The 27488-nt window shown below is 36.9% G+C and overlaps 1 protein-coding gene across 1 annotated transcript in view; it reads right to left on the bottom strand.

Annotated features, from left to right (window-relative positions):
* Positions 1-27488, bottom strand: part of FCHO2 (FCH and mu domain containing endocytic adaptor 2) — a 78241-nt gene that overhangs the window by 31122 nt on the left and 19631 nt on the right. Inside the window, exons 3-12 of the mRNA XM_087958260.1 lie at positions 21617-21691; positions 20780-20921; positions 20530-20682; positions 17689-17793; positions 16946-17044; positions 15127-15223; positions 7195-7239; positions 6123-6195; positions 4766-4790; positions 538-595 (exon numbers count right to left, since the gene is read on the bottom strand). Of these exons, the coding sequence (XP_087814386.1) occupies positions 538-595; positions 4766-4790; positions 6123-6195; positions 7195-7239; positions 15127-15223; positions 16946-17044; positions 17689-17793; positions 20530-20682; positions 20780-20921; positions 21617-21691 (872 nt within the window). The remainder of the gene's footprint in view (positions 1-537; positions 596-4765; positions 4791-6122; positions 6196-7194; positions 7240-15126; positions 15224-16945; positions 17045-17688; positions 17794-20529; positions 20683-20779; positions 20922-21616; positions 21692-27488) is intronic.

The raw sequence follows: 27488 nt of genomic DNA, 5'->3' as shown, positions 1-27488 counted from the left end.
AAAGACTAGCAGGCTGCAAGTTGCATTTGGCCCTCTCACAGTCAATGAAGCTGCACTGAGGTAGCAGCACAGCACATCTATTCTGCCCCTTCTAGACTAGCACTGGGTATTCCTCCCAATACTCTTGCAATTTTGGCTTCCTCATAGAGGTCTCTAATCGCTGCCTCTGCAGAACAAGGGTCTGCATAAAAACTTTCTCCCTCCAGACATTATCACCCTTGCTTTTGAAAAGAATAGTAGTGTGCTTTAAAAAAAAAAGGGGGGGGGGGGAGGAAGAACAGGTGGTAGAACTGTTGTGTTGTTCTCTGTTCAGAACACTTATGCATCAAAATGACCAGTTTGTGAGGAAAACTCTTCAGCAACCTTCTCATCATTATTTTGCAACCAGCACTCCCCCCACACACACAGGAGGTTGAGATCCACGCTCTGAGAATGCCAAGTTAATTAATATTGTATCCAACTACTGCAAACAGAATGCTTTATAAAATCATTTAACGTTTCATATGTAAAAATACTAAGTATAATAACAACAAAGGATATTTTGACAATCTTTAGGTTTAATGCTATACCCTTCATCATCTACAGCTGGAATGTTCTGGGAGGAAAAAACTTATTTTAAAATCTGTTTCAGTAGAACTCATACTTGATAGAAACAGCTAAAATACGACATGGAAAACAGTTAAATGCTATATAAAAAGACTATATGAAAAGAATTAACTAATTTATGCTGAAAAGTCTTGACTAAAGACACCTTTCTCAAAGCAGGGCTCAGTACAACTCTCAAAATGGACTCTTCATAGCTTGGAAGCAACAATCTTCACAGCATAGCCATGACTTTTAACTGCTTCTATCAGGCTTCTATCCTGTTGCTTAATATCCTGGAAATTATATTTTTATTTTTCTTATGAAAGTAATTCTTTTATTTATTTTATTTCTTAATTTTTTTTGCCACCTAGCTTGCAATGGCACTATTCTATGATGCTTACAATAATAAAAAAGAATGAAAAAAGTGCAAACAAAAATAAAATAGAACAATGACAAAGGAACACGAGAATAATTATCAAAATGACAAGCAAAAGGATGGATGGGTGGAGAGCAGAGTGTGGAGGGGAATAGAGTCTGCCATCAATCTAGCAGCCATCTCCAGCATGGAATTCCCCCCATCTGGCCCCCGCGCCAACAGGCAGAGCCAAGTAATAAGAATAAAATCGTTATAATGAAATAAAGATTAACCTTTGTTAATCATTAGACACAGTAATTAGTGCACTCCTTGTAGGTTAGTCACCAAAGACAATCATCCTTTGATTTATGACTTGCTGTCATGCCCCTGGTGAAGACTGACTCTGAGGGAGAGGAGGAAGAGCTGACAGGGAGTGGAAGTGTGGTTCTGGAGATTGTGGAGGAGGTTGTGGAAGGGCAAAAGCCAGCTGAGCAGTCAGAGGAGGACCCAGGCCCATCCCCTATCCATCCTAAGGCATGCAGGGAGGAGAGGATAAGAGAGAGACATGGTCTCCTCGGGAGGAGAGAGCCTTGATCCTTTTCATGGGCTGCAGGTGTGAGAACTGAATAAGAGTTTGGACCTGCGTATTGGCAGACGCTGGAAACAAAGCATGTTTTATTTTGGTCTGAAGTTATCTTGGTTGGCGTCCTTCCAACACACTGTGCCTTGTCTGTGATTCCTTGAATTTGGTAAATACTTCTTTTGTTCCATTGTGGAAATTTCATCATTGTAGTTTGTTTGGTTTTTTATTTCACCTCTATCTGCTCATTAAATTTGGACTGTATTGCTTTCTTTTGAAGACTATTTTTGAGTACGTTTTATCTCCAACTGAGTATTATTGAACAGTGGGGCATTTATTTATGTTTTGGATTTTGTTAACCACTCTGGGTCATCACACTTGCAGGAAGAGGATTATCTGGATAAAAGTTACCATATTTTTCGGTGTATAAGATGCACCCCCCAAAAGTGGGTGGAAATGTGTGTGTCTGATACAATGAATGTTGCCAAAGCCCTGCCCATCCGCCGGCCTCTGCCTCCCAGCAATTTGCCTGCTTGAAGCAAACAGCAAACAGCCTGGTCAGCTTCAGCACAGCCTGATTAGCACAAGTAGCTGATTGTCGGTTGGATCAGCCTCCTGACGATCAGCTGTTTCAAGCTGCAGGGATTGCCATTGCTTATTGCCGCCTCCATGTGCCTCATTTTCGGTCTCCGCAGGCCCCATTTTTGGCCTGTTCCAGGCAGCGGAGATTGGAACAGGCCAAAAATGGGGAGTACGGAGGCCAAAAACAGGATGCGGATGCTGAAAAGGGGCGTGCAGAGGCAATAGGCGCAGACAATTCCTGTAGCCTGAAACAGCTGATCATCAGGTAGCTGATCCAACCGACAATCAGCTGCTTGTGCTAATTCAGTCTCTGCTGACGCTTATCAGGCTGTTTGCTGGAAGGAGGCAAATTGCTGGGCAGAGGCAGATTTTTTTTCTTGCTTTCCTCCCCAAAGGCTAGGTGCATCTTAAACTTCAGAACATCTTATAGTCCGAAAAATACGGTATATAAAATGTTTGCGTAGGAAGATTGGAGCACTCCTCCTTTTCTTACTGGAAGCCAGCAAGAAAGATCGCAAATAATGACCACATGACCCCAGCATCTCCGTCTGTCATAAATTTGTACATGCCAGTTGCCAAGCACCTGAATGTTGATAGGATGCTATGGGGACTCTGGGATGGTCATAATATTCTTTTTTCTACACTTTTTATACTTAGTATTCTTTTTTCTTTAAATTTAATTTGTATTATTTTTTATTACTGTAATCAAAACCCTTAATAAAAATTATATATAAAAGAAAGTAAGAAACTGTCTTTAAATGATATAGAAAATTGTTTTTATATTCTGAAACTGATACAGAATTAATCTAGTGGGATACATGGGAAAAATTAAAATAAAAAGCTTACTGAACAGATAAATGCATGAATTTGTTTACTAATTATTAAACAAGGAGTAGTGAAACATCCAGATAAAAAAGTAAATATTATAGGTTAATCTAAGTTATAGATTATAACAGTTGTCAAGTCAGTAACTACATGAATGACATAATTCTAGTTTTAACAGGAGAACTAGATACTGTATATCCAATAAAGTTCCATCAAAGCCATGCAAAAATCATTCTGTTCAAATAAACAACCTTAAAGATAATTTTCATTTTTAATATTGTATTATTGCTTAAATAAAAATCAAATCCATTAATTTTTCATAAAGAATATTTTATTATTCTTATAGTAATTAGAATATTATTATTAATATTTATAATTAGACCAAAAATAGTTTTGCCTACAATTTTTCTGGACATTCTAGGTATATATAATTTAACAATGATAATTGCGATCAGATTTGCCTTCATAAAGCGAAAGACATGTGATCATATTGCATAGCAATGGCACTCCCAGCAGTCCCCATTGCCATTAAGTGGGGACCAGATAGATTATTAACTGAGGACCTTACATGACCATGACATGGTATGAGAATCCATACGTACCTGCTTACAACCCTAAAACTGTGTCCCTCCATAGCTGAAATTGTGTCCTGGGCAAACAGTTCAGTTGGCGAGAGCTACATGGCGGATCCACACAACCAATATGGGCAGGCAGGTGTGATGGGAGTATGGGCAGGCAGGTGGATGCCATGGGCTGGTGAATTCCACAAGCGGGTGCTACAGAATATTGGTGGTCAGGCGCTATGGAGTACACGTCCTCATGCTGCTCAGGGACAGCACTTAGGACTGTAAGTGTACATGACTCTGCTTATTGCAAATGATGATCACATGACTGAGGATGCTGTAACACTTGTAGTTGTAATTGCCTGAAGTTGCCAATTGCCTGAATCGCAATCAGGGGATCATGGGGACACTGCAAGGGCTGCAACTTCAAAGATTGGCTGTATATCCCCCTCTAGTAACTTTGAGCAGTAACTGTAATGTTGCTTCAGAAAATTCTGCTTTTCTGCCATCTTGGGTTAAATTCTGATAAATGGCCAAAAATAATTAGAAAGAAAATGGATGATAAAACTGGCACTTGCTTGAAACTGTAACATTATTCATATATACCAAAGGTGCTTTTTCAAGACGCAACTGGTGGGTTTTTTTTCTGAAGGTATTTCGCTCTGAAGAAACTTCTTGGATGACAAGTGAAATGTCTTCAAAGAAAAACCAGAAAGTCTGGTTGCCTCTTGAAAAAGCACTCCTTGGGACAATCATGACCTAGATCAGGGGTCCCCAACCACCGGTCTGCGGACCGGTACCGGTCCGCGGAACAACTCCTACCGGGCCGCTGGCTTGCTGGCGCCGCCATCTTTTTGATGAAAAAGTGCTTCCGGTGAGCTTTTCCGGGTAGAAAGCTCACGGAAGCACGTTTTCATCAAAAAGATGGCGCCGCGCTCGATGAGCTTTTCCGGGTAGAAAGCCATTTCTACCCGAAAAAGCTCACGAGCGCTGGCGCCCATTATCTTTTTGATGAAAACGTGCTTCGGTGAGGTCACCGGAAGCACTTTTTCATCAAAAAGATGGCGCGCCCAGCTGATGCCGTACCGGGCCGCGGCGCCCAGCTGATGCCGGTGCCGGGCCGCGGCGTAAAAAGGTTGGGGATCACTGACCTAGATGACTGAGAATCTCCATTAACATCATTCATTCATTCATTCACTCAATCACTCACTCATTCTCTCTCTCTCTCTCACACACACACACACACAAACACTCATATTATTCGTATATACTTACTACTGAATCTGCATCTTGACATTCTCTGTAAAAAAGCACACATCAATAAATCAGAAAATTGCTATAATTATATGTATTGTCTAACTTTATCTTGCTATATACATAACCTCTTACTATCATCCTAGAAGTCAATGAATCAATGTATATTTTATTTAGTCATAAAAATGTTTAGACTATCAAGTTCAGTCAAAATTCTTAAAATTATGTATGTATGTATGTATGTATGTATGTATGTATGTATGTATGTATGTATGTAATTCAGCTTTGTTCGGGTATTTTCCCACATCATTATAGTTGTGCTTTTAAAGTTGTAGCAACGTTTCGGCAGATGAGATTCTGCCGAAACGTTGCTACAACTTTAAAAGCACAACTATAATGATGTGGGAAAATACCTGAACAAAGCTGAATACCATACATGTAAGTACCCGCGAAAACTTAAGAAAACAAATACACACACACACACACACACACACAGAGCAATAGCATGCTTAGTGTAGTAGTTACAGATACAAATCATCTAGTAATGAAATATGAGAGGATTTGCTGGCATTAACATTGTTCCATTTCCTATTTTTCTATGTTCTAAGTGGATAGGGGCTCTTGGACAAGTGAATTCCATAATTTTGATGACACTTTTTTTAACCATTTAGTAACTATATTTTTAGAAAATGGTAAAAGATACTTAAAACATATATAGTTGATCCAAACTTTATTTTATGCAGGATAAAAATGGCATGTGGATTAATCTTACATTGCTCGGAAAGAGTATGTGCTTCTGTTATTGTTGGAACTACAATATTGGCACTGACACTGTTAAATCAATTAAAAATGGCACTTACACTAATGCAAAAGAAGATTGGAGTGTACTATAGTGGCTAAGAGATGCCTAAAAAACTTCAATAATCACTACAACATAGAGTTATGATTAAAACGTAAGATAAAACAAATGAGTTAGCAAACAACCCTTTGATTTTTTATGATCAATCAAATTCCCCTTTCTTCTCCTTGACAACTAACTGCATTCTTTAGGATGTATATAATATGTATTTTGAGCCCCATAAACAAAGTTCTCAGCTCCAGGTGGATTATTGTGGGAATATACATAATTTGAACTGGAAAGTGATTTTGCATAAAATAATATATAAGCCTATGTTTAGAAAATATATGTGTGAAATTAATTCATTAATGCTCTTGTCAAAAATGGAATTTTCCAAGTTTAGAAGAATATACATAAGTAAAAAGGACTATTTCTAATAGTCTTTAAAAGTAGCTCTTGACATTTTACAGTAAGAATTATAAAATAATTTTTGTGCTTTTATTACGTTATTTTTTATATTTTTATTTGAAATATACTTACATAGATTCTACATCTTTTTCCTTCTTAATAATCCCGGACAATCCAAAATGCTTCCTTTTTCTTGGCTTTATTCCTGCACGTAAATTATTATTAGATAGAAATTAAAAAGTACATGTTATTCAGCATACATTGAAATAATGCACACGTATAGCAAATACGAAGGTAATTTATTTCATGAGATTACCATATGTCATTACAAAAGCACTGCCAATAAATTGGACTACTTAATCCATTAAAATTAAAGCATTCAATGTTTTTAATCTTAAACATGGCTTTGAATCAAGATTTCTGCTTATATCCAGGGTACTCAAACATTGTGGTTGCCATGAGCCCCTAAAATTTCAAATGACTTCTGTAACACATCTCTACTTTATTAAATCTGTCAAGTTAAATTCTGCTTGGCCAAGTTGAATCTTGATCTGCTTGGCCAAGTTGAATGGCAACTTATCCAGGCAAACACAGTGCAATCCCCACCTGTTAATATTTGCTCGTAAATATTTTCAGGGAATCAAAACCCATGATTAGCCTGGAGATTAGCCCTCTCAATATTGTCCTGGTTCTGATCAGAAGGAAACTGTTAAGTGACATCAATAGGCTTTGAGTTAGGCTGACTGGAGCCCCTTGTCAGGTGAATAACATGTTGTTGATCAGATTTTAAGTCAATAATAAATCATCAGAGAACCTCAGGATGCTAAAAAAAATTGCAGGTAATTTTTACAGGTAATTGAGAGCCAGAGAATACAATTAGTAAGTGTTCTGTACTTGTTGGAAAATGGGAAAAGGACAGATGCAAAAAAAAAAAAAACACTGAATATACTTATGGGAATGCTGAAAAGCTATTTGCTTTTTATTTAGAAACAATAATAATTATGAGAATATTTTTGTTGCTTCTATATAAAGCAACCTGTGGCTCACAATGGATCCTATCAAATCGAAACAGACATATGTTCCTCTTTAGGTATTTCACTTAATATTTTAACAGATTATTCCTAATGATTACCAAAAAGAACCTATATTGGATGTTAAAACATTTACATGTTTTAAATCATTTTTACAATGAAGAAAAACTTACCCTCAACTGCACTGGCTGTATTACATTCTTCAAATTCAATCAGTCCTGAAAACAAGAAAAATGTTACTCTTTAACTAATTATTTTGTGTTATGCAGTAGTATGTTATTGCTTGTCCATAAGATGCAAAATAGCATAGTGATATTCATATAGCTACCTTGGAGAGGAATTCCTGGTTGTAGGAAGGACATATTTAAAATGATCAAAAACAGCACTTGTATATGCATGCGCAAGCTCTTGTATCAAGGCCACAGAGAGACCAAAAATCTGGACAAATCTCAGAGACAGCCTGAGCCAGATCTTGGTAACAACAGAACAGAGTAACAGAGTTGGAAGGAACCTAATATATGCAGGCATGCATTATCTTAAAATATAATTCTCATTTTCAAAAAAGGGGGAAAGTGGATCCAGGAAACTACAGACCTTATCAGTCTTACATCAATGCCTAGGAAGATTCTGGAAAAAATAATCTAGCAACAAATCTGCGAACACCTAGGCAAACAAACTCATAACCAAAAGCCAACATGGGTTTGTCAAAAACAGATCATCCAGACCAATCTTACTGCATTCTTTGAAAAAAATGACAAAATTATTGGACCAGAGAAATGCTGTGGGTATAATTTACTTGGACTTCAGTAAGGCATTTGATAAAGTGGACCATAACCTACTACTTGATAAGATAGAAAAATGTGGATTAGATAGCATCACAACCAGGTATCTTCATAATTGGCTGACCAACTGCACTCAATATGTAATCCTCAGGAATTGCATCTACATGGAGGGAAGTATGCAGTGGGATACCCCAAGGCTCTGTCTTAGGCCAGTACTCTTGAATATCTCCATCAGTGATTCAGATTAGGGGATAGAGGGGGAACATCAAATTTGGAGACGTCTTCATGTTCAATCCACTACTTTATCATCAAAAACCTAAGATCATCACTCCCAATAGGGACTGATAAAAGAAATATTTTTTTCTGCTTGTACTTATGAGAAGCCCCAGAATTCACTTCACTGAATCAACAGAAAAGTATAATCACCCTACAATTAATACATTTATAACAGTTATTGCTGACATTATATATACATGTAAAAGAATATTATATAATATATTTCAACTTTTTTTAAAGAGTTAAGATAGCTAGGCTGCTAACAAAAGTAATTGAAAACGTAATTCTGTAAAGATTTAAAAAGATAAAAGACACTCTTCAAATTGAGCTTGACTCTTGGTGACTACACAGACAGATCAATATTGTTTTTTTGCATTAAAACCAAGGACACCATCTTTTTCTGAATGTTCTTCCTATTTCTGAATCATCTACAGTCCTGAGATTCCTTGGTAGTCTTCCATTCAAATACTAACCACAGACCCAATTCTACTTAGCTTCCAAGAAAAGACAAGGTTGGCCATATGCTGCCACCTACTGAATGCTCAGATAAATTTACACAACTCCAAACTGATTCCCAAGTTGAGTTCTATATGCATTAAATTCAATCATATGTATAAATAAAAGCAGGTTTGTAATTTAAATGGTGAAAATTAGATGGCTATACTATAATTTTCAATAGGATAAACAAATACAAATTAAGTCACTGACCCATCAGCATCATTATCACCATCCATCTAAATAGGAACTTTCTAATTATTTTAAATATGGGGACAAAGCCAACTCTATTTTGTCGTTCTTATGGTATGTTTTGTTTTACAACAGAAATTTTCAGCGCTAAAGAACAATAAGAAATCTTGAAAATTCACAGATCTCATAAGTCACCTGTCACTTAATCAGTACCAGCTCTGAAACAGTTCAGTTTGAGAATGGGGTCATGGCAGGTCAACTGATACAATTAAAATACTCAGTTTAAATTAGACCAGTTAGAACATGTATCAAATATGTAAATAGAAAATGAAAGAAAACAATGAATACTGAAAAATAATAATTGGTGAACAATTCTTGAATATTCTTAAAATGCATCAATAATTAAAGTAGAAAAAAAGATTAGGCTTTCTAAACAATCACAAATCAAAGTGAAATACATTTAACAAATATCAATCTGTAGGATTATTTTCAAAAGCAACTCCTACTTAAAAACAACTAAGTACTAAACTTCTTCTTCATACATATAAGAAAACTGAATGGCTGGTTTTAGAGTAAAACAACAGATTCCCTTCCCTGCCCCCATCTCCCAGTAGGAAGTCATGCATGAAAGGACGACAAATTTTCTCAAAACTACATATGCCTCACACGCTGCTTCAAAACCCCAAAGCTTTGCATGTCTGGCTCAGTGCCAGTTGACAGCTCAGCTGGAAATCAATGCACATTCTTATCCCCCTTGCAACATGTCACTTTTGAATTGTTTCTGCAGTAGAAAATTTATTCAACCTCTTTCTCAAATGCAGTGGACCGACCATCATTCTGCTATTTAATCATAGTTGAACAAGTTATTTTTTTGACAGCACTAAAGCCAGAGTGCAATTCCTAATGAACAGCTTGATACAAGTGGAATTTCAACTGTTTTAGTCTCAATTAATTTTGCTGTCAAAACAAATGACTGTTCCTAGTGTTTAGATGTAAAAGCTCAATCACAAAGGTTAATTTTGCATTATGAACACATGCACAATCTTTCTGTTACTAACTCCTCATGCCACTTCACATTTAACATGCAATACAAATATTGAAAACTGAAGTTAAAAAAAGGAAATACTGCTAAATAACAATCAAAACCACTGCTAATTGTAAAAGTATTCAATGTATATTATTCATGCAATCATTATACAATTAGTTATTGAAAGATAGCTATGAATAATTTGTTGTTACACCAGTTGAATCGCACCACTGGTTGACACTAGCTCAACATAATACAGAGATATATATGTGACATATTTTTTATGAAATTTTGAAAGTTGACACTAGCTTTGATTAAATTTGATAATCAATAATAAATTAACTGGCAGTGTTTTTATTTTATTGCACACCGAAATAACTAGACACAAGGACAGGTTTTTCCCGCATGCCATCACTGTGCTAAACAACTAATTCCCACAACACTGTCAAACTATTTACTAAGACTGTGTTACTATTCTTCTTCTCATCCTTCCTATTACCTATCTCCTTTTCTACTTATGACTATAACTTTGTTGCTAGTTTCTTTACGATCAGTGATAGGATTAAATGTTTACTACTGGTTCAGTGGATGTGGCTTGGTGGGCATGGCTACGTGGTCATGTGACTGGGTATGTGTCAAATGACAGAAACTCACTTTCTGGAGGAGGTTAGACTAGATGACCTCCAGGTACCTTCCAGCCCTGGATTGCTGTGCTCTGAAGCTGCATCTCGTGCCAAGATTTGTGATCCTTCCTTCATCTCCTTTTTCCTTCCCTCCCTCTTTCTTTCCTTCTCCTCCCTCCCTTTCTTCCCTTGCTCCCTCCCTCTTTCTTTCTCTCTCTCTCTCTTTTTTTTTTTTTTATTCGCAGCATCCCACCCTGTTTTTGGCCTAGTGGGCCTCAGGGAAGACTCCTGGGCCTGAAAAAAGAAGCATTTTGAAGGTAAGAACAGCCAGGGGGGAGGGGAATCCAACGATTTCCTGCTTTCTAACTAATCTAAATCAAGTGGCATAGCTGATCACTGCCCAGCTGATTGTTGGAAATACGGGTTCGGCTGAACCGGTCCAAACTGATTACGATCTATATTTTATTTAGTTTCCTAGATTTTTGTTGATTGCTTATTTAAGTATCCTATGACTATCACTAAGTGTTATCTTATGATTCATAATGAATGTATTCATGATGACTATGATCATGATTTATCACTTATATCTTTTATGTACACGGAGAGCTTATGCACCAAAGACAAATTCCTTGTGTCCAATCACACTTGGCCAATAAAGAATTCAATTCAATTCGATTTGATTCAATTTTTATACAGGTTTATTTTAGAAAAAGTTTTTTTTTATTTTTTCACATTTCAAGAACATCTTTTTTTAGTGAACAGCATGATTCCAGGTTTTCACATTTCCATACAAACATGACCTTAGTTATATAGTCATCTTTCACATTTGATTTCATATCCTATCATTACATTACACATTGTATAAATTTTCTCAAATACTTTTCTCAGACTTATTTTATATATTTTCTATTCATTTCTTAACCTATTTCTTTTTACTTTAAATAATTCTCATATCTTCATATTCATTATACTTTACACTTTTATCTGTCAGGTTTGCAATTTCATCGCATATTCTATCATTTCAAAAATTCCATCCCAATTCAAACAATTCAAAATTTTCCCCCCACAATCACAAATTTGAGTGTACCACCCCTTTACCTTATACATCATTTAATTAATTCCTCTTTAATTCCCAATAATAATTGACTTTTTAATTATCACCTAAAAATTAATAAATGATCTAACAACTACGTAACACATATGCATTTTAGACTGGATTCCGCATGGCACTTTTCCCTTCAGTTACATCAAATCATTAATAATTTCAATTAAATTAATCTATTCAATTAATCATAAAAACTGATGTTAATCTCTTTACAACAATTCTCATAATTCATTTCAACTATATTCTTGAATTCATTAAACAGTTAATACACTTATAGTTTCTCTTTTTCACATTTATTTCATTTATCTCTATGTATAATTTAACAAATAACAAGAAAACATCAGTTCTAATCTTTTCATTTTAAAAGTCTATATTTTCCTACCTTCTAAGTAATTTATTACTTGAAATACATTTATAATACACCACATTACCTTGCAGAATCCCCTTTCTTAATCCTTATCTAACCATTATATACTCTATGTCTTTTAAATAAACAATTTCTTTTCATTTTTGCTCGATTTCCATATCTCTTTACTTCCTGGTTCTTTCATTATTACTTCTTTTTTCCTTCATTTTTCCCCTCCTTTTCTTACTCCAGTTTTTATTCCCTTCCCTCTGTAAAGCTTTCTTCTGTAATTCCCTTTTTTGCTGTTTCCTTTTACTTTGTTTGGCTTTCAAAACATTCCCCTTTTTAATTGCCTCCTCAAATCTCCAAGTTTTAATTCCCATTCTTTTCCCCCTTCGTTTTAATATTCGTTGCTCCAATTATTCGTTGTAGATGGCCTCTTTTTAAATCAACTCCTCCCCTTCTGGCACTCGTTGTTTTTCATATTCCAGAACTGCCATTTCTAATGATTGTAAGGCAAGGCAGCACGACTCACCTCTTTCATGTAGCATTTCTTTTATGTTTCTTAGTTCCATTTTTAATTCCAAAAATAGTTCTGCCATTTTTAAACACTTCTATTTTCTTTATATCTTTCTTTACTCTTTAAGTCCAAACCAATTGTCCAATAATTTAATTCGACCAAGGTCTTTGATATTTATTTCCAACGATCAGCTTTTATTTATTCCTCTAAGTTTTTTCCCAGATTCATCAAATAGTCCAAGATCCATAAATTTAAGTTTATGCCAAGATCACTAAACAGTCCCAGAGTAATTTCTTCATGCTTCTTTCTTTTATTTTGATGTTCTGTGTTTTCACTTTCCAAGGTTTCTATTTTATTGTAACAAAGTTTCTCTTACTTTGTATCAAATTCCACTTTTAAAAGAGCCAGGCGTTTTTTTTAGAATCACAAAAATTTTCCTTTACCACTATCTCTGTTATATCCAAATTCCGCCCTCCCCCCCCCCCACTTTCTCTTTCCTATTTAGGGCTTTTAAATTTCAAAAATCCAATAAGTCCAAATATCAGTTACTGGTGGGTTTTGTTTTTTTGACATGTTCAAGTTCAGCTTTAATTATGTCTATTTAATGCCAAAAACATATATTTATCCAATTTGAACAGGTATTTTCTTCTGGCTTCCTCCTTTCAAAGTTCAAAGCCCCTTTCATCTGTCCATCCCCCCCCCCTTCTCTGGTCACTGCTTTTACTATCTTTCTTAAACATTTCTTAGAATCTTAATTCCGGGGTACCTTTATGTCCAGATAATGTGCCTGGTTAGCCCAGTTTTCACGCTGTCCTCTTCTTCACCGCTCCACCATGATCTTTGTGCTGGTTAGCTCTTCCTCTTCAGGCTGGCCATATTTGATCACCACTACAGCCCACCTTTGGAAGGGAGTATGCCTAGCCAGGGAGGGGAGATGTGCTCCCCTCGACCCAGCTGGTGGTCTCCCCCTTGTTCACCACCCGTACAAGGTGGTTCTGGCCCCAAAAGCAGATGCTCAGGGCCCTCTGACGAGAGAGCACGGAACGAAGCTGCGCACAATCGTGGTCTCCGGTCCGTGAACGAGGAAAGCACCACCGGAAGTCCTATTTTTATACAGTTTTTAAGAGCAACCATGTTGTTTTCCCCTGCTCTGCTTTGGAAACCCCTCAGCTATCTTCCTCTCAGGGTTGTACTATGAGAGTAGGCTAAGAGGAGTCTTTTTCCACAGCACTGCCGGAGTACTTCTGGGTTGGACAGATTTGAGGGCTGCACTGAGGGCAATACAGTAATGACTAATAAATCTAAAGTTGCTTAGCACAGAGGTAGGTTTTGCTGGAAAATACCACAAAATACCACCTGCTAAAAACTTCATACTGAAGATCTTCTACAATGGACAGTTCTGATAAGCACTATAAACAATCAAACAGCATGTGCCAGTGCATGCTGAAAATGTTGGATTGCTTCTATGCACATGGCAGGCACAATCCCAAAACTGACCAGCCTACAAATACCTGGACCAAGATAATTGAAAAATGTCTTCCCCTGAAGTAGAGGACCAAGTAATTGAAGGCTATCTTTGTTGAAGCAAATCAGACAACCTCTATGAGATTATGTGCTATCTCATGTGTGCAGGGAGGGAGGGAGGGAGGGAGGGAGGAAGGAAGGAAGACATACTTTGGGTCTATTTTTCTACACAATAAATTTTAGGAATTCATTAATTTCCAGACTCAAAATATGTTTAAATTAAAGAATATAAAGTGAATTTTTAAATTAAATGTTAATGCTAATTTTATCTGGCTTGGATATGGGTTCATTAAAAAATACTCTTCAGACTGAGGCAATTTCACTTGAGGTAAATTGAATTAAAAGAGGATTGTCCATGTAAAAAGTATCAACTTTAACTTTGAACCATTTAGCAATCCCTAAATTATAGCTGATTTTATTTTTTAAGTAGAATTATACACATGCAAAAAGTATATTTTGTTAATTCAATTTATATGGCTGCCCATCTGAAATACATGACTCTCAATAGCTTACAACATTTAAAACACTATATAAAACAGTTAGTTTGGTGTAGTGGTTAAGGCACCAACGTAGAAACAGAGAAATTGGGAGTTCTAGTTCCACCTTCGGCCCAAAGTCAACAAGGTAACTTTGGGCCAGTCACTTTCTCTTAGTCCTAAGAAGACAACAAAGGCAAATTGCTTCCAAAATTTTGCCTAGTAAACTCTACGGATTAGCCCAGGTAGCCATCATAAGTCAATACTGACTTGCAGGTCCTGAATGAATCAATTAAAAGAATAACTAAATGAACAAAACTCCCCTTTAATGACCCTGTAGTCCCTATTTTGGGGTAGAGTTGGGATGAATGGATGGAGCTGAGCGATTACTATCCAAATGACAATCACATGGAGTTTGCAGCAGACATTCTATCTTTGAGTTCTACCAGAGAAATATCTAACACTACCTAGGATTGAACTCTCAACCTTCTAATTGGGATTGATCTTCACCACTAGGCCATAATGCTGCTTGAATGAATAAACAAAGAGTGTTATAAAAACCATTTAACATCATCAGCAGTCAAGGTTTAAGAAATCAACAACAATCAATATAACCATTTAATGGACGTCCATTAATCATCTGGATCAAAGCCAAATGGCAAAACCTTGTCTTCAATGGCCTTAAGAAAGCTATTTAAAAAGAGTTACCAGTATATGTAAAAAATAAACAAAAACTCACCAGGTCTGTCTTTGCCTGTGCCTTTTAACTCAGCAAATTTTTGTATCAAGCTTTCAACTGTTGTGTTTGCCATGTTATTTATAAATTCTTCATGGACCTTTCAGGAAAAAAAATAGTTGAGTTTAAGATTATTGAGGAATTTTAACACTGCAGAAGCTTAAACATGAAAGAGAAAGCAGGTGTGTCCAACCCTGGTTGCATGCAGCCCTGGATAGCTAGTAATGGAGCCCCACAAGATAATAATAAATATAAAAAATAATGGAAATGTTACTTAGATACATTAGCTATATTTTATATATACTTATATGAAGCCCAGGACAGTTCTTCTTCATTCAATACAGCCCAGGCAAGCTTATAAAGGTTATAGCAATCAAATATGAAGGATTTATTCAGAGAAATGGTCTCTGCAATATTCTAAATTTAAGGTATTTTGACTTCTGTTTCTTGCAGCCTCTGTGAAAGTCAGAGCCAGGCAACTTCATTGTCCATTTTTTCTTAATATATTATTTTTCTTTTGACCATTAACTTTTGTTTTCTGTTCTAACTTTGAGAGATGGTCTCCATTTTGTATCTTTTTCTGTATCCTTGCTGTTTAACTGAATTCAAACAGGTTTTTTTTTCCAGTTGTTATTTCTCTCTTCATCTTTATAAACCTTTTTAATTTCTTCTTTTGTGGAGGTCTACATTTTTCAATTTCTGTAAGTATTCTTGAATATTTTAAATGATTGGGAACTTTTCTCTTGACATAATAATCTTCTAAGAAACCTAAAAATGCTATAGCATTTGATAGAAGTAATTTTTTGGCCCAACTATTTAGAAAGGTTGATTTAGCTAACTAAGATATGGGTTAAATATGTTTTCGCTGATTTGCCACTGTAGTGTTATAATTAATATGAGGCAGCAGCTTCATTTCCCATATTTGAATGATTGTATGATGAAAGTTTATTTATGCCATATTTTCATTTTTTGAACAGTCCTTTTGTCTATCATTTTCAATAAAATTTAAATCTATTTTCCTTTTGGCATAATTCCAGTATAATGTAATTCTGCATATGCTTGCTACAACAATTCAGAATAAAAATGACACCTTTTATTAAAAATAAATATAGGAGGAAGATGAAATATTGTTAAGATTTACCATGTTTATAATGGGTTTAAATCTAGTTATTTATGAACTAAGGAGGTGTAAGCTAATTTATCACTTGTTTTTAATCTAGCTTTTTTGTTACAGTGATTTCCTACATCTCTACTTTATCTGTACAGAATAATAGACTTTTTAATAACATGGATTAATTTTCTGATGTACAGAATGCAACAATACTGCATGAAGTAAATATTTTTTTCTAAAGTGCACAATTATAGGAAACGAGACAAAACATAATGGGTGGGGTGGGGAGGAGAGGATAGAAAATTTCTCAGTGATCCAAAGGGAAGAACCACATGCTGGCTTCTGTCTCAGATGTTCTCTAAATATAATCAAAGGGCAATCACTAGTATTGCAAACAACCAGAAATATAAAAATTTAATCATGTTATGAGAAAAATGCATTATTCATATTTTACTATTATTTATTGATAAAATAATTGCTCCATCTAGATATGAAAATATTTAAATTTTAAATATTTTATATTGTATGATAAAAAAATATAATACAATATTTATATTATAATGCAATATTTAAAAACTGCATTACAATTATCCCTTTAAATCTTCCCAAATCATTTCAATAAATATTAAATACGAACCTTGATAGGATGGCAGTTCAGATATGAAACTGTTTCATTAATGTTTCATTAATCAAACACAATAAATGACTCACCTCTCCAATCTGTAAATGAATTTCATGTATTGTCCTTGAAAAAGATTCTATAATCTCTTTCATATGGAAGAGATGCATTTCTTCAATATCTTGAAATTTCTGTAATATAAAAAGATTTTAATTTAATGCAATGAAAAAGACAGGTTCAACAATTCTTCTCAAAAAGAACATTAATAGCAATAGCACATAGACTTATATACTGCTTCACAGTGCTTTAACAGCCCTCTCTAAGCGGTTTACAAAGTCAGCATATTGCCCCCAACAATTTGGGTCCTCATTTTACCCAACTTGGGAAGGATGGAAAGCTGAGTCAACCCTGAGCCTGGTGAGATTCGAACTGCCAAATTGCAGGCAGCCAGCAGTCAGCAGAAGTAGCCTGCAGTACTGCATTCTAAACACTGCACCACCGCAGCTCTTAATGCATATAAAGAACAACATGCCCAGATTTAAAAATGTCCCCAAGGCTAGGATTTATGTACAAACATTTCCTCTGAAACTCAATTACAAATAGTTTTTAGTTAACCTGGATTTTGTATTCTCTTCTATCAGATTCCTTGCAAAATGCTACAAAATAAAAGGGAGGAAAACTGTCTGTAAAGATGGATTAAAAATAAACCAAGATTCTAGCTATTTTATATATAATGGCTAGGATTCAGATTTAGATATTCTTGGAACATACATTCTGGTTCAACGAATCTACTTCAAGATAACTTTTGATTTAACAAATTGGAGATAAAGTTTACCTTGGAAGTTTCATTCATCTTTTGTTCAAACTCAGATTTTGCTACAGCATATTTTTCTACATATAATTTGTACATTTCAGTAGCTTTCTTGGATTTTACTGCCGCCTAGACAAATCAGAGAGGAAGAAGATATTTTTCCATAAATTTAGTTCTGGCCAGTTTTGGGAGCAGAATTAGCCAGGATAGGTTGAGAGTCCTTGCTAATGCATAGGGATCCCAGAATTATTGATTACTCTGGGAGGCAAAAGCAAAACAATATTCTGGAAGAAGGCAGTGACAAGCAACTTCTGTATGATTACCAAAATAAATATATATCAACCTTTACTTTTCCTTGCATGTATTCATTGGCTTTCAAGTATATATCAATTCTTACCATACATAACTCATAATAAATTAACAGAACATCTAATATTTTAATAAAATATATAAAATGACTTTTTTCCCTGTAACAGCCTGCATAACAGTGTTATTATAACATATCTAAAAAAATGATTGTTCAATCTATTTTTTTATTCCGATTAAAAATCTGTAGTCTCAAACAAAAATAGGACAGCCCCACAGTTTATGAAAAATATGAGTACCGTGTTTCTCACATAATAAGGCCGGGCCTTATTTTTTTTTGACCCCCGAAAAACCGGCTAGGCCGTCTTTTCGGGGGTGACTTAATTCCCCCCCCTTGCATCCTCGGGTGGGCGGGCGGCGACAGCTTGGATGTTCGGGAGACCTTCCATCACCGTTGCTTTTCCTTCTCCCTTGCTGCTGCGGCGTTACAGTAACGCCGCGGCATTTGGCGCAGCCATGTGCGGCCAGTCAGGGCTCCTCCCTGCAACCGGAGCCCAGAGGAGACACTTGGCTTCAGGCGCTCTGTCGCCGCCTTCCCTTTGCCTTCAAAGGTAAAGCGAATTATTTTAAAAACCTCCGCTCATCCCATCAGGGTCGCGCCGGAGCCTTGCGAGCTGGGCAGAGCCGGGAAAGCGAGCCGCGGATGTTTCCTGGTTCTGCCCAGCCCGCACGGCTCTGCCGCGGCCCTGGTGGGATGAGCGGAGGTTTTAAAATAATTCACTTTACCTTCAAAGGCAAAGGGAAGGCGGCGACAGGAGCGCCTGAAGCCAAGTATACCAACAACAAAAGGCAAATCCTCAAGGTGGGCTGGAGGGAGGTGGCTATGTGCCCCCCGGGCTGCTTCAATGCAAGGTCCTGACTTGCAGCATCCTGCCGTTGCCGCCGCGTCCTTTTCGCCGCCGCCTCCCTCTCTGACTGCGAAACTCGTGGTGCTTGCAAACGCTCTGAGCGAGGCGAGCTCTTTCATACATAGAGATAGAGAGAGAGAGAGGGAAAGAGGCCGCCCGCTTTTTATCACGCCGCCGCCGCCGCACCACCGGCTCTAGGCCAAACCCCGGGCCTCGCTCGGAAAGCAAATACCGCGCATGAGAGGAAAAGACGCGCAAACCCCCGGCACAGGCGCCCCGCTTGTTGACATGGGAAGGGAGGGGGTGGGTGAGGCAACCCTGCTGCCGCGGACCTCCTTTGAGCCCGCCCCGCCATGAGCTCCAACCAATCCACAACTTCCAAAGCTTCGGCGCCTCCCAATGGGGATGTTTGCCGGGAAATGGCTTCATCTCCTCCACTCGTCCGTGCATTTCATTGCCCGCCCCTTTGCCCGGAGCCGGAGGGTTCTGGCCATGCCCCATCGTGCCTTTCAGCTTCAGGAGCCCGTGCGCTGTTTTTTTTTTTTTGCCCCCCCCCCAAGAGTTACGATCCCACCTTTCCGGAGAGGGGGAGGGGGCGGCGCCCTCTCAACCCAGCGCGTCCAGCATCCCATCCGTCTCTTCCCCCCCCGCGTGCGCTCCTCACGTGCTGAGCACTTCCTCCTGCAAATTACGCCTCGCAACTCTTCTCTCCCTTTCCTCTCTCTCCAAAAAGATTGCCATCGTATCCCGCCGACTCGGGCTTCCAGCCACGTTGTGATCCACTAGTGAGGCTGCCATCTCGGATGGAGGCATCGCAGTCTCCCTCTCTTGCTCGCTCTGAACTTCGCGTGGACCAAAATAAAAAGATCGCCCGCCGTCATGTTTGGAGCTGCCACTTCCGCGTTTGGAGCTCCAAATGGCGGCGGCACTCCAAACACGGAAGCGGCAGCTCCAAACGTGGCAGCGGAATGGGCAGAAGGGAAAGCAACAGCGGCGGGTGCCAAAGGTGTCTGCAGCAAAGGTGTTTGGTGGGAGTAGGGAGCTCTCCACGCTTCGCCATGATCGCCCGTTAGGAGCGGCTGGTGGCGAGGAATTCCTGCCTGCCGGGCGCTCCTAACGGCAAGTCTCCCGCCCTTCCCCCTTATTTTGCATATTTTAAGATAGGCCTAAATTTGGGGGGAGGGGCTTAATTTGATTTTATGCCCAAAAAACATGCTGGGCCTTCCTATTGGTGGAGGCCGTATTGTTGGAGAAACACGGTACTAAGAGTGAAGTAATTTCTGTTTGGATTTCAGATGAATAATGGCCCCAAATAAAATAATCATGTCTACAATTTGTCAAAGCTAAACAATATTGGGTTTGTTTTTTTTTAATTCAGACTATGGAATACTGGCTACTTTAAGGTATTTGACTTATACAGTCACCAGAATTGATAGTATACATTTTCAGGAGAGCACAACACAATATTTAAGTCAATGTATTTACCTTTTGGGGAATAAAGTAGCAAAAATGATACATTTAGGCTTAAATGTTTGCTAATGTATAACTATTCCTGTAAGCAAACAACATGTCACACATCACTAATATTGTCTCATCTAGAAAAAAAAATCTGTATGAAAAATGCAAAAACAAAAGGCTTAAAAAAAGTTACCTTGTCTATTTCTCTCTGTGTTGCACCTTCTTTTTTCAAACGTTCTTGTTCCACGCATTTTGAATTGTAGTTTTCTTTTGCTTTTTGCAGGGCTTGGGTAATACTCTGAAAATTTTGAACTGCTTCCAAAGTCCCAGAAACTTCTTCCTTAGTCTGTTAAATATCATACAGGTGTTAAATGCTATCAATTCACTATTTTATGTAAAACAATTAAAGAAAATTTAGGCATATATATATATATATATATAACCTTTTTATGAGCTTTTATTTGTTCATCTCCATATTTCTGCACTTCTTTTATTAGTTCTTGCAGCTTTCGAACAAGTTCTAGATGACAGCATGCTAGTTTTTCGGTTGATGATTTGAAAACCTCCCAGACTGGTGCAAATGTCCTAAGAAATGAAAATGACAGTAGTTTAGTACCGAAATCATTTGAAAGTAAGGTAATATATTATACAATGTTTTCCTATAGTGTAGCATGTATTTTTAAAAAGATGCCTATTTAATTATTCTAAAAGCAAATATGCTTACAGTTAGCCATCTAAATGTAGATAAGGTTTGAGCTAGATCTAACTCTCAAAAATCAAGTATAATTGCCATAAATATTTACTGCAATTCAATATAAATGAATGCTCTGATCTTATTATTAAACTGGAAAAAATATCATTCACAGGATTTTCAAATGTCTTTACATTTATAGAATAGAATTCACAATAGTTACATGACTTAAATTCAGCAGTTATGGATATGGTAGAACTGATGTTGAAAGGCTTTCAAGTAAAGTTGAGGAAAGCAACATCCAGTTAACTTCATGAGGTTTAGTTCAACCTCAAGAATACAGTCAGAATTTTTTTTGGTGGAACTTAACATTGTATTCTTAGCAAGAACTCTAGCATGTGTAGATTCTGTTTCTTCTGGGATTTCAGACAACCACTATAATATAACACTGAAATTACAAATATTAATGGGATTATGTTGAGAAAAGCAGAAAAGCCACCCCAATGCTTTCAATCAGCCTTTCAAGTATTTCCGATATTAAAACAGAATCTGAATCAAGCTGTATTGCTATTAGACTCCATCAACTTACCCAATCTGAGAATAGTTACTTGCTGATTTGGCGAGCTTTGTCATTGACCTTGAATAGGCTTCCTCTATTGTAGCCCTATTAAGAAAAAAGAACAACCCTGTTTTGTTTGCTTAGCAAACTAAGCGCAAAATCTATATTGTTCTTAGATTAATAAAAACAGTAATCACTAATTATATTAATCCAGCCCTAACTGAGCTCACTTAGAGATATTTTGGTGTAGTGGTTAAGGCATAAAGGCTAGAAACTCAGAGACCGTGAGTTGCCCCTGAGACAGTTAGCTGGATAACCTTGGGCCACTATCTTTCTCTCAGTTCTAGATAGGAGGCAATGACAAATCATCTCTGCAAATACCTTACCAAAAAAACTGCAGGGACTTGTACAGGAAGTCTCTGAGAATGATACACAATTGAATAGAAGAAAAAAACTGAGATCAACATCTCCACAACTATAAACTTTCAAAGTATTAACATGCTAGAATAGTGTCATGGGCATGAACCCCCCCCCCCAGCTCCCTTCTTGTAATATGTAAAGAAGCTTTGTCCTAGAATTTGAATGGGGAAAAAAATCATTTGCTTGCAAACGAAACATCAATCTGGTTTTCTCCCTCTTATCTCTGTTATTATGCCATCACAGTTTTTTCTCATAAAATTAGACTTAGCTTGCATTATTATGGGTGGTCACACAGTCAGCCAGATTATTTAGACTGGATTTGGTGTTTTAATCCACCTAGAGAAATCCTCCCAAAGACCTGAGATAGGAAGATGTTTATAAATATTAAAGGTATTATCTCAGAATGTAAGCTATTCCAAGTAAAGCTGCCTCTTATACTGAGATTCATGGTAATTTTGTCAATGCTTTATGGTATTCAAATGGTGCTCCAGATATTTTGGAACTGAATCCAAGGAGCCTATTACTGTATTGTCCTTGCTTTCTTTGTCACAGTTGTTCTCCTTCTATTTGCAGAACTTTATATTTTGTAATATTCTCATTCTTTATTTTCTTTTTATATTCATAACAATTGCAGGGTCTTGTGTTGGCCTTCATACTCACTGAGTTCTTCCTAAACCTAGTATGCCATAATATATTGGCATAATACATGAGCAAATCCAATCAATTTCCATCTGTCAATTGCAAATCCAAGTAGCTTTTTGCAATTGACAGATGGAAATTTTGTCAATACACTACTTTTCTACGTGCCATCCAAGATTTTTTGGTATGGGGTGAGTGGTGGGAGAAGGGTAGGCTTCTTGAGAGGGGGAGGGGGAGGCAAGAGATCTGTGCACTGCTGAGCCTAGCTGATTGAGGCTTTCTGGCCCCTTCAGTTGCAGTGTTCCCACAGTCATAAAGGCAGGCATGCTGTCAAGTGCCCAAATTTTGATCACATGCGCATAAGCTTGCTGCAATGGTTTGAACTTCAGACAGACCTTGTAAGTCCCTGCGTTCAGGGCCTTCCTACTTTTGAAAGGTCACTAAACAAGTGGTCATAAGGTGAGAACTACCTCATTTATATGTTGAAAATTATACCACCTCTTTTTAATTCCACAAAAGCTCATTAAGAAGGTGAGTTTAAGTACAAATGTTCTTGCAGTCAGCTGAAATATTTCATCTCCCCTTAGCACATGGAGGGGAAATCCTTTGGCAGGCTGCAGAATTTTCAGAATTTCAGCTCCATTTCTGCAGCTATCAGAAATATTTCAATTTCTCTCCATCTCTTCCACTTGCAACATTCCCTATCCAACTTCTTCACTGACTTTCTTGGAAAGTTGACAGAAAGTCTGCAAATGGCAATCATATGATTGTGGGGTGAATGCGAGCTGGTTGCCAAATACCTGAAAGTGCCAGATGACTGTGGGAGGGAATGGTACAATATTCTACAATGGCCAGAAGTGTTTTACGGGCCACAAACCACCTTTCCAAGATTTGAGTAACTTTGAATTAAACAACTGATTGTAAGTTGAGGACTACCTGTTCTAAAAACAACAAAATTCCCTATGCCCTCCAAAACGTAGCCTACTCTTTAAAAATCATCCTAGTTTAGCAAATATTTGCAGTTACTATTTCCTGTACATAACTTTGATCTCAACAACTGGTTCAATTTTTAGCAGATAAAAATTAGTTAGCATTAAATGCCATTGAGTTTGTTCCTTCTTTTACTGCTTTCCTGGAAAATTATTTTGTCTTTCCTTCCCACTGCTAGCCTCAACTTTGGCAAGCCATCATATTTCCATCTTTTGCTCTCATCACGGCCCATGTATGTTTTTTCTTCTGCTTGCTGATATTACCCCAAGGGAAGAATCACTCTATTTGGTCTAGGTTGACTGAGTCATTCTTTCTACAACCCCTTATATCTTTAACAACCATCTCCTAATTCATAATTTGAAGATACGTTTCTTCTTCTTCTTCTTTTTTTTTTAAAAACAAGTTTTATTTTCAAGACAAACAATACATAGATACACATAAAACAAAACATAAAAGCATAAAAAATCTCTTATCTGAAAGTTGATTAGTCCCGGGTTAAAACTCTTGGTACAGACACAAATTCAAATTCATATTCATTTTACATACCATTTCATATCTTATTAACATTTTCAGTTTTCTATATGTCTTCTCCTCTCCTTTAAATTTTCTCAATTTTATTTTATTTTATTTATCTCCTCTCAATTTATATCATAATATTTATTATTCTTTGTCTGTTCTATTCCAGCCAGCCCTTTATTTTCCTTCTTTAAAAAAAAGAAAAAACTTCTCCTGTACACTATATGGAGTATGATGCCTTTATCTCTTTCCCCTACATTTATAATACTTAATATAAAACACATGACATATATTGGGATTCTGTCTGGTACATTCTAAAATTATACTATATTATCAAAAATAATACAAATCTATTCATTAGTATTAATATTCATTCATATCTTAAACATTTAAATCATTACTTTTCAATTAAATCACATACTTTTATGGGAGCCCTATTTTCCATAGTTATATATTATATCCCTCATCATATATTATAGCTCATTATTTCATTAAGAAGTACCCCCTTCTTCTACTTCAATTCTCATTTCACAAGAAAATTCGCTAGTATACCATATTCTAATCATTAATATTAACAATCATTTATATCTTAAACATTTTATCCATTTCAATTAAATATCATGCCTTTGTGGGAACACTTATGCTTTTCAAAGATTATTACCCCCTCCACATCACAATCTTAAATCATGTTTCGTTACAGTACTCCCTTTTCTTAACCAAAAATTTCACTAATTTATGTTAAATATTTTATCACATTTTAGGTTACATATTGTTTCTAATTTTCTATGTTTACTTCTAAATACAAGTATAAAAATGCAGTCTTAGGTACCTTTCTAGAATCCCTTTAACCATAAAGCTTATCCATTATCTCTAAAAAAATTTGCTTTTTAACATCTTGCTCCCCACCATTAGGACTTCTCATCCCTTCCTTTCTTTCTTGTTTCTTCTTCTCCTTATCCTCTTTAACCCCTTGTCTCTCCACCTCCCTTTATTCTGCTTTCCCCCTTTCTGTTGTTTCTTAACATAATGTCCCCTTTTCACCTTATTCTTCTCTTTTTGGGCTATTTTCCCAGATCTTAAAGACCTTTTCCCCTTTTTCTCTTGCTTTTTCTCTTCTCCAGTCAAAGTAATTTGTTCATCAAAGATGGCTTCTCCTTCTTCTTTATCCCCATCATCCTCATTCTGCTTCACATAAATATAAACCGCCATTTCCAAGTATTGAAAAATAGTGTCAAGACCATCTTCCCCTCCTTGTTTTTCTCTTTCAAATTTTTGATATAAGTTCCAATTCATCCATAGATGATGCCATTGTGTAGAGAAAAAGTTTTTCCAAACAACCACCCAGATGATTTAATCAGAAGTAATTTCCAAAGGTTCCAAAGTCACCAAACAATCCAAACAGACTATTTCTTTTAGATATCTTCTTCTTCTTCACTTTCTCTTTCTGGGGTTAAAGTAATCACAAATCCTTTTCAAATATATTTTTGGAAGTTTTTAAACTCTTTGTAATTCTAGGCAATCTTCTCCTTATTTTCAAATTTTGCTCTAATTCTTTTTTTTCACTCTCCCTTCCCACTCACAGCCAAAAAGGTTTTGTTTTTTTCCGCTGTCACTTTAGGAAGGAGAGTAGAACAAAGAAAAAACTTTCCCCTTTAGAATATTCGCAGCTTAAAAACTCTCACAGGGAACAATATATACTTAGCAGCCTTCAAGATTCCAGGTCATTTTCTCCCGTCTTGTCCCGGTTAGAATCAACTTTCACTTTTCTTTCAGCTTCCTCCCTCCTGCACCTGCTTGTCCGGCTGCAACTTTCTTCGTGGCGGCCATTGCTGACCGCCGTTCCTCTGCCTCGGGAAAAGGGGTTTAGCCGGCTGAGGAGGGGGTTTGCGACACCCCCAAACCCCTTGCCGGATCCCCCTGTCTTCAGCTGCCTCTACGGGCAGCTATATCCCCCAGATCCAAATGGATCGGGGGAACCTTGACGGTGAACGCAGCAGGGATCGCGCGGTCGCGAATCCCTGCCGCCGCCGAAAGGTTGCAAACCGGAAGTCACGTTTCTTCTTTTTCACTGTCCAGCTTTCACAACCATATGTAAGATTATTGTTTAAAGAATTCTGATTTTTCTGAATGGAATCTAAGATTGACATACTGAACATTAATCTGGATATTTTAAACTTATGTTTTTACTTTAGCAATAAGCTCCTCTATGCCTTCTTTGTTTTGGGCCAATAAGATATTATAATCTCCATATCTCAAATTCTTATGCTTTCAACTTCCAATATTGATTCCAGCTTTCATCTCCTCCATTCCCATATTTTTTTATAATATGTTCAGTGTCTCATTTTCTACCCTAGAGGGGCTTTGACACATAATGAAAGTTAAGCTACGAAAACGTTGAAACTGGGAGTAAGAGAATTTTCCAATAGCAAACAGTAAGCAAAACCCGCACTGCACTGGCTCCAAACCCTATGAGGCAAAGAAATGAGCAACACTGATAGTTTGATAGTTAATCATTGTCCAAAGATAGAAGACTGATTGACTGGTTCAATCTCCCCTCCCCCCTGCACATGTGCGTATTTATCCATTTATCCTCCTATCCATTCATCTTAAACTTCATGAAGTAATATTGGCAGACTCCACTTGAAAACAAATTCAGACCACCTTTTCTACCCCATAAGACTTCTTTCACATAGATTCTTTTTGGACTCCATCAGTCTTCTGAAACAGTTTTGAGGCTCATCTATCAGATATTGCCTGGTCAAAGATAGCAGCATGGAAAGTATGTGGATGATTTGATTATTTGTCCTTGCAGCTAAGAGAAGCATCTGGAACATGTGAAGCATGTGGTAGGAAGACTCCACAAAGCTTATCTAATTCTTAACCCTCTAGGCGTGTCCTTGGTTTCCAAGAAACAAAATACCTGGGATTTAGAATGGATACCCTTGTTAGACCAGATTCATTACTCTAAAATAGAGACGATTCATCTGGCTAGATTTCCTGAAAAGAAGAAGTGAAAGCCTTCTTAACTTTAATTTTTAGTTATTATAGATCATTCCCATAATATCTACCTTAGGGTGCAAATCCTTATATAACTGAGAAACTTTCTCAGTTCACCATGCTCTTAGTATATACAGTAATTCTTTCACTGAGCCCTTAGGCCAAATGAAACAGCTAGCAGTTCTTTTTGTTAAACAGTTAAGTCAAAACAATAAGTATTTATAACCTAACCACTGTTTCAAAAAATAGCACACAAAAATTGAAATTAAAAAATATATCTTTCAATTTCATTCTTAAATAACTACAATTACTTAGTAATTGATGTATTCGTTGTTTCTCA

The sequence above is a fragment of the Notechis scutatus genome, chromosome 2, assembly GCF_049901735.1.
Source record: "Notechis scutatus isolate UNSWTSFEM ecotype Mainland chromosome 2, rNotScu1.2, whole genome shotgun sequence".
Lineage (NCBI taxonomy): Eukaryota > Metazoa > Chordata > Lepidosauria > Squamata > Elapidae > Notechis > Notechis scutatus.
The sequence above is the reverse complement of the archived record's forward strand: the minus strand, read 5'-3'. Positions and strand labels throughout refer to the sequence as shown.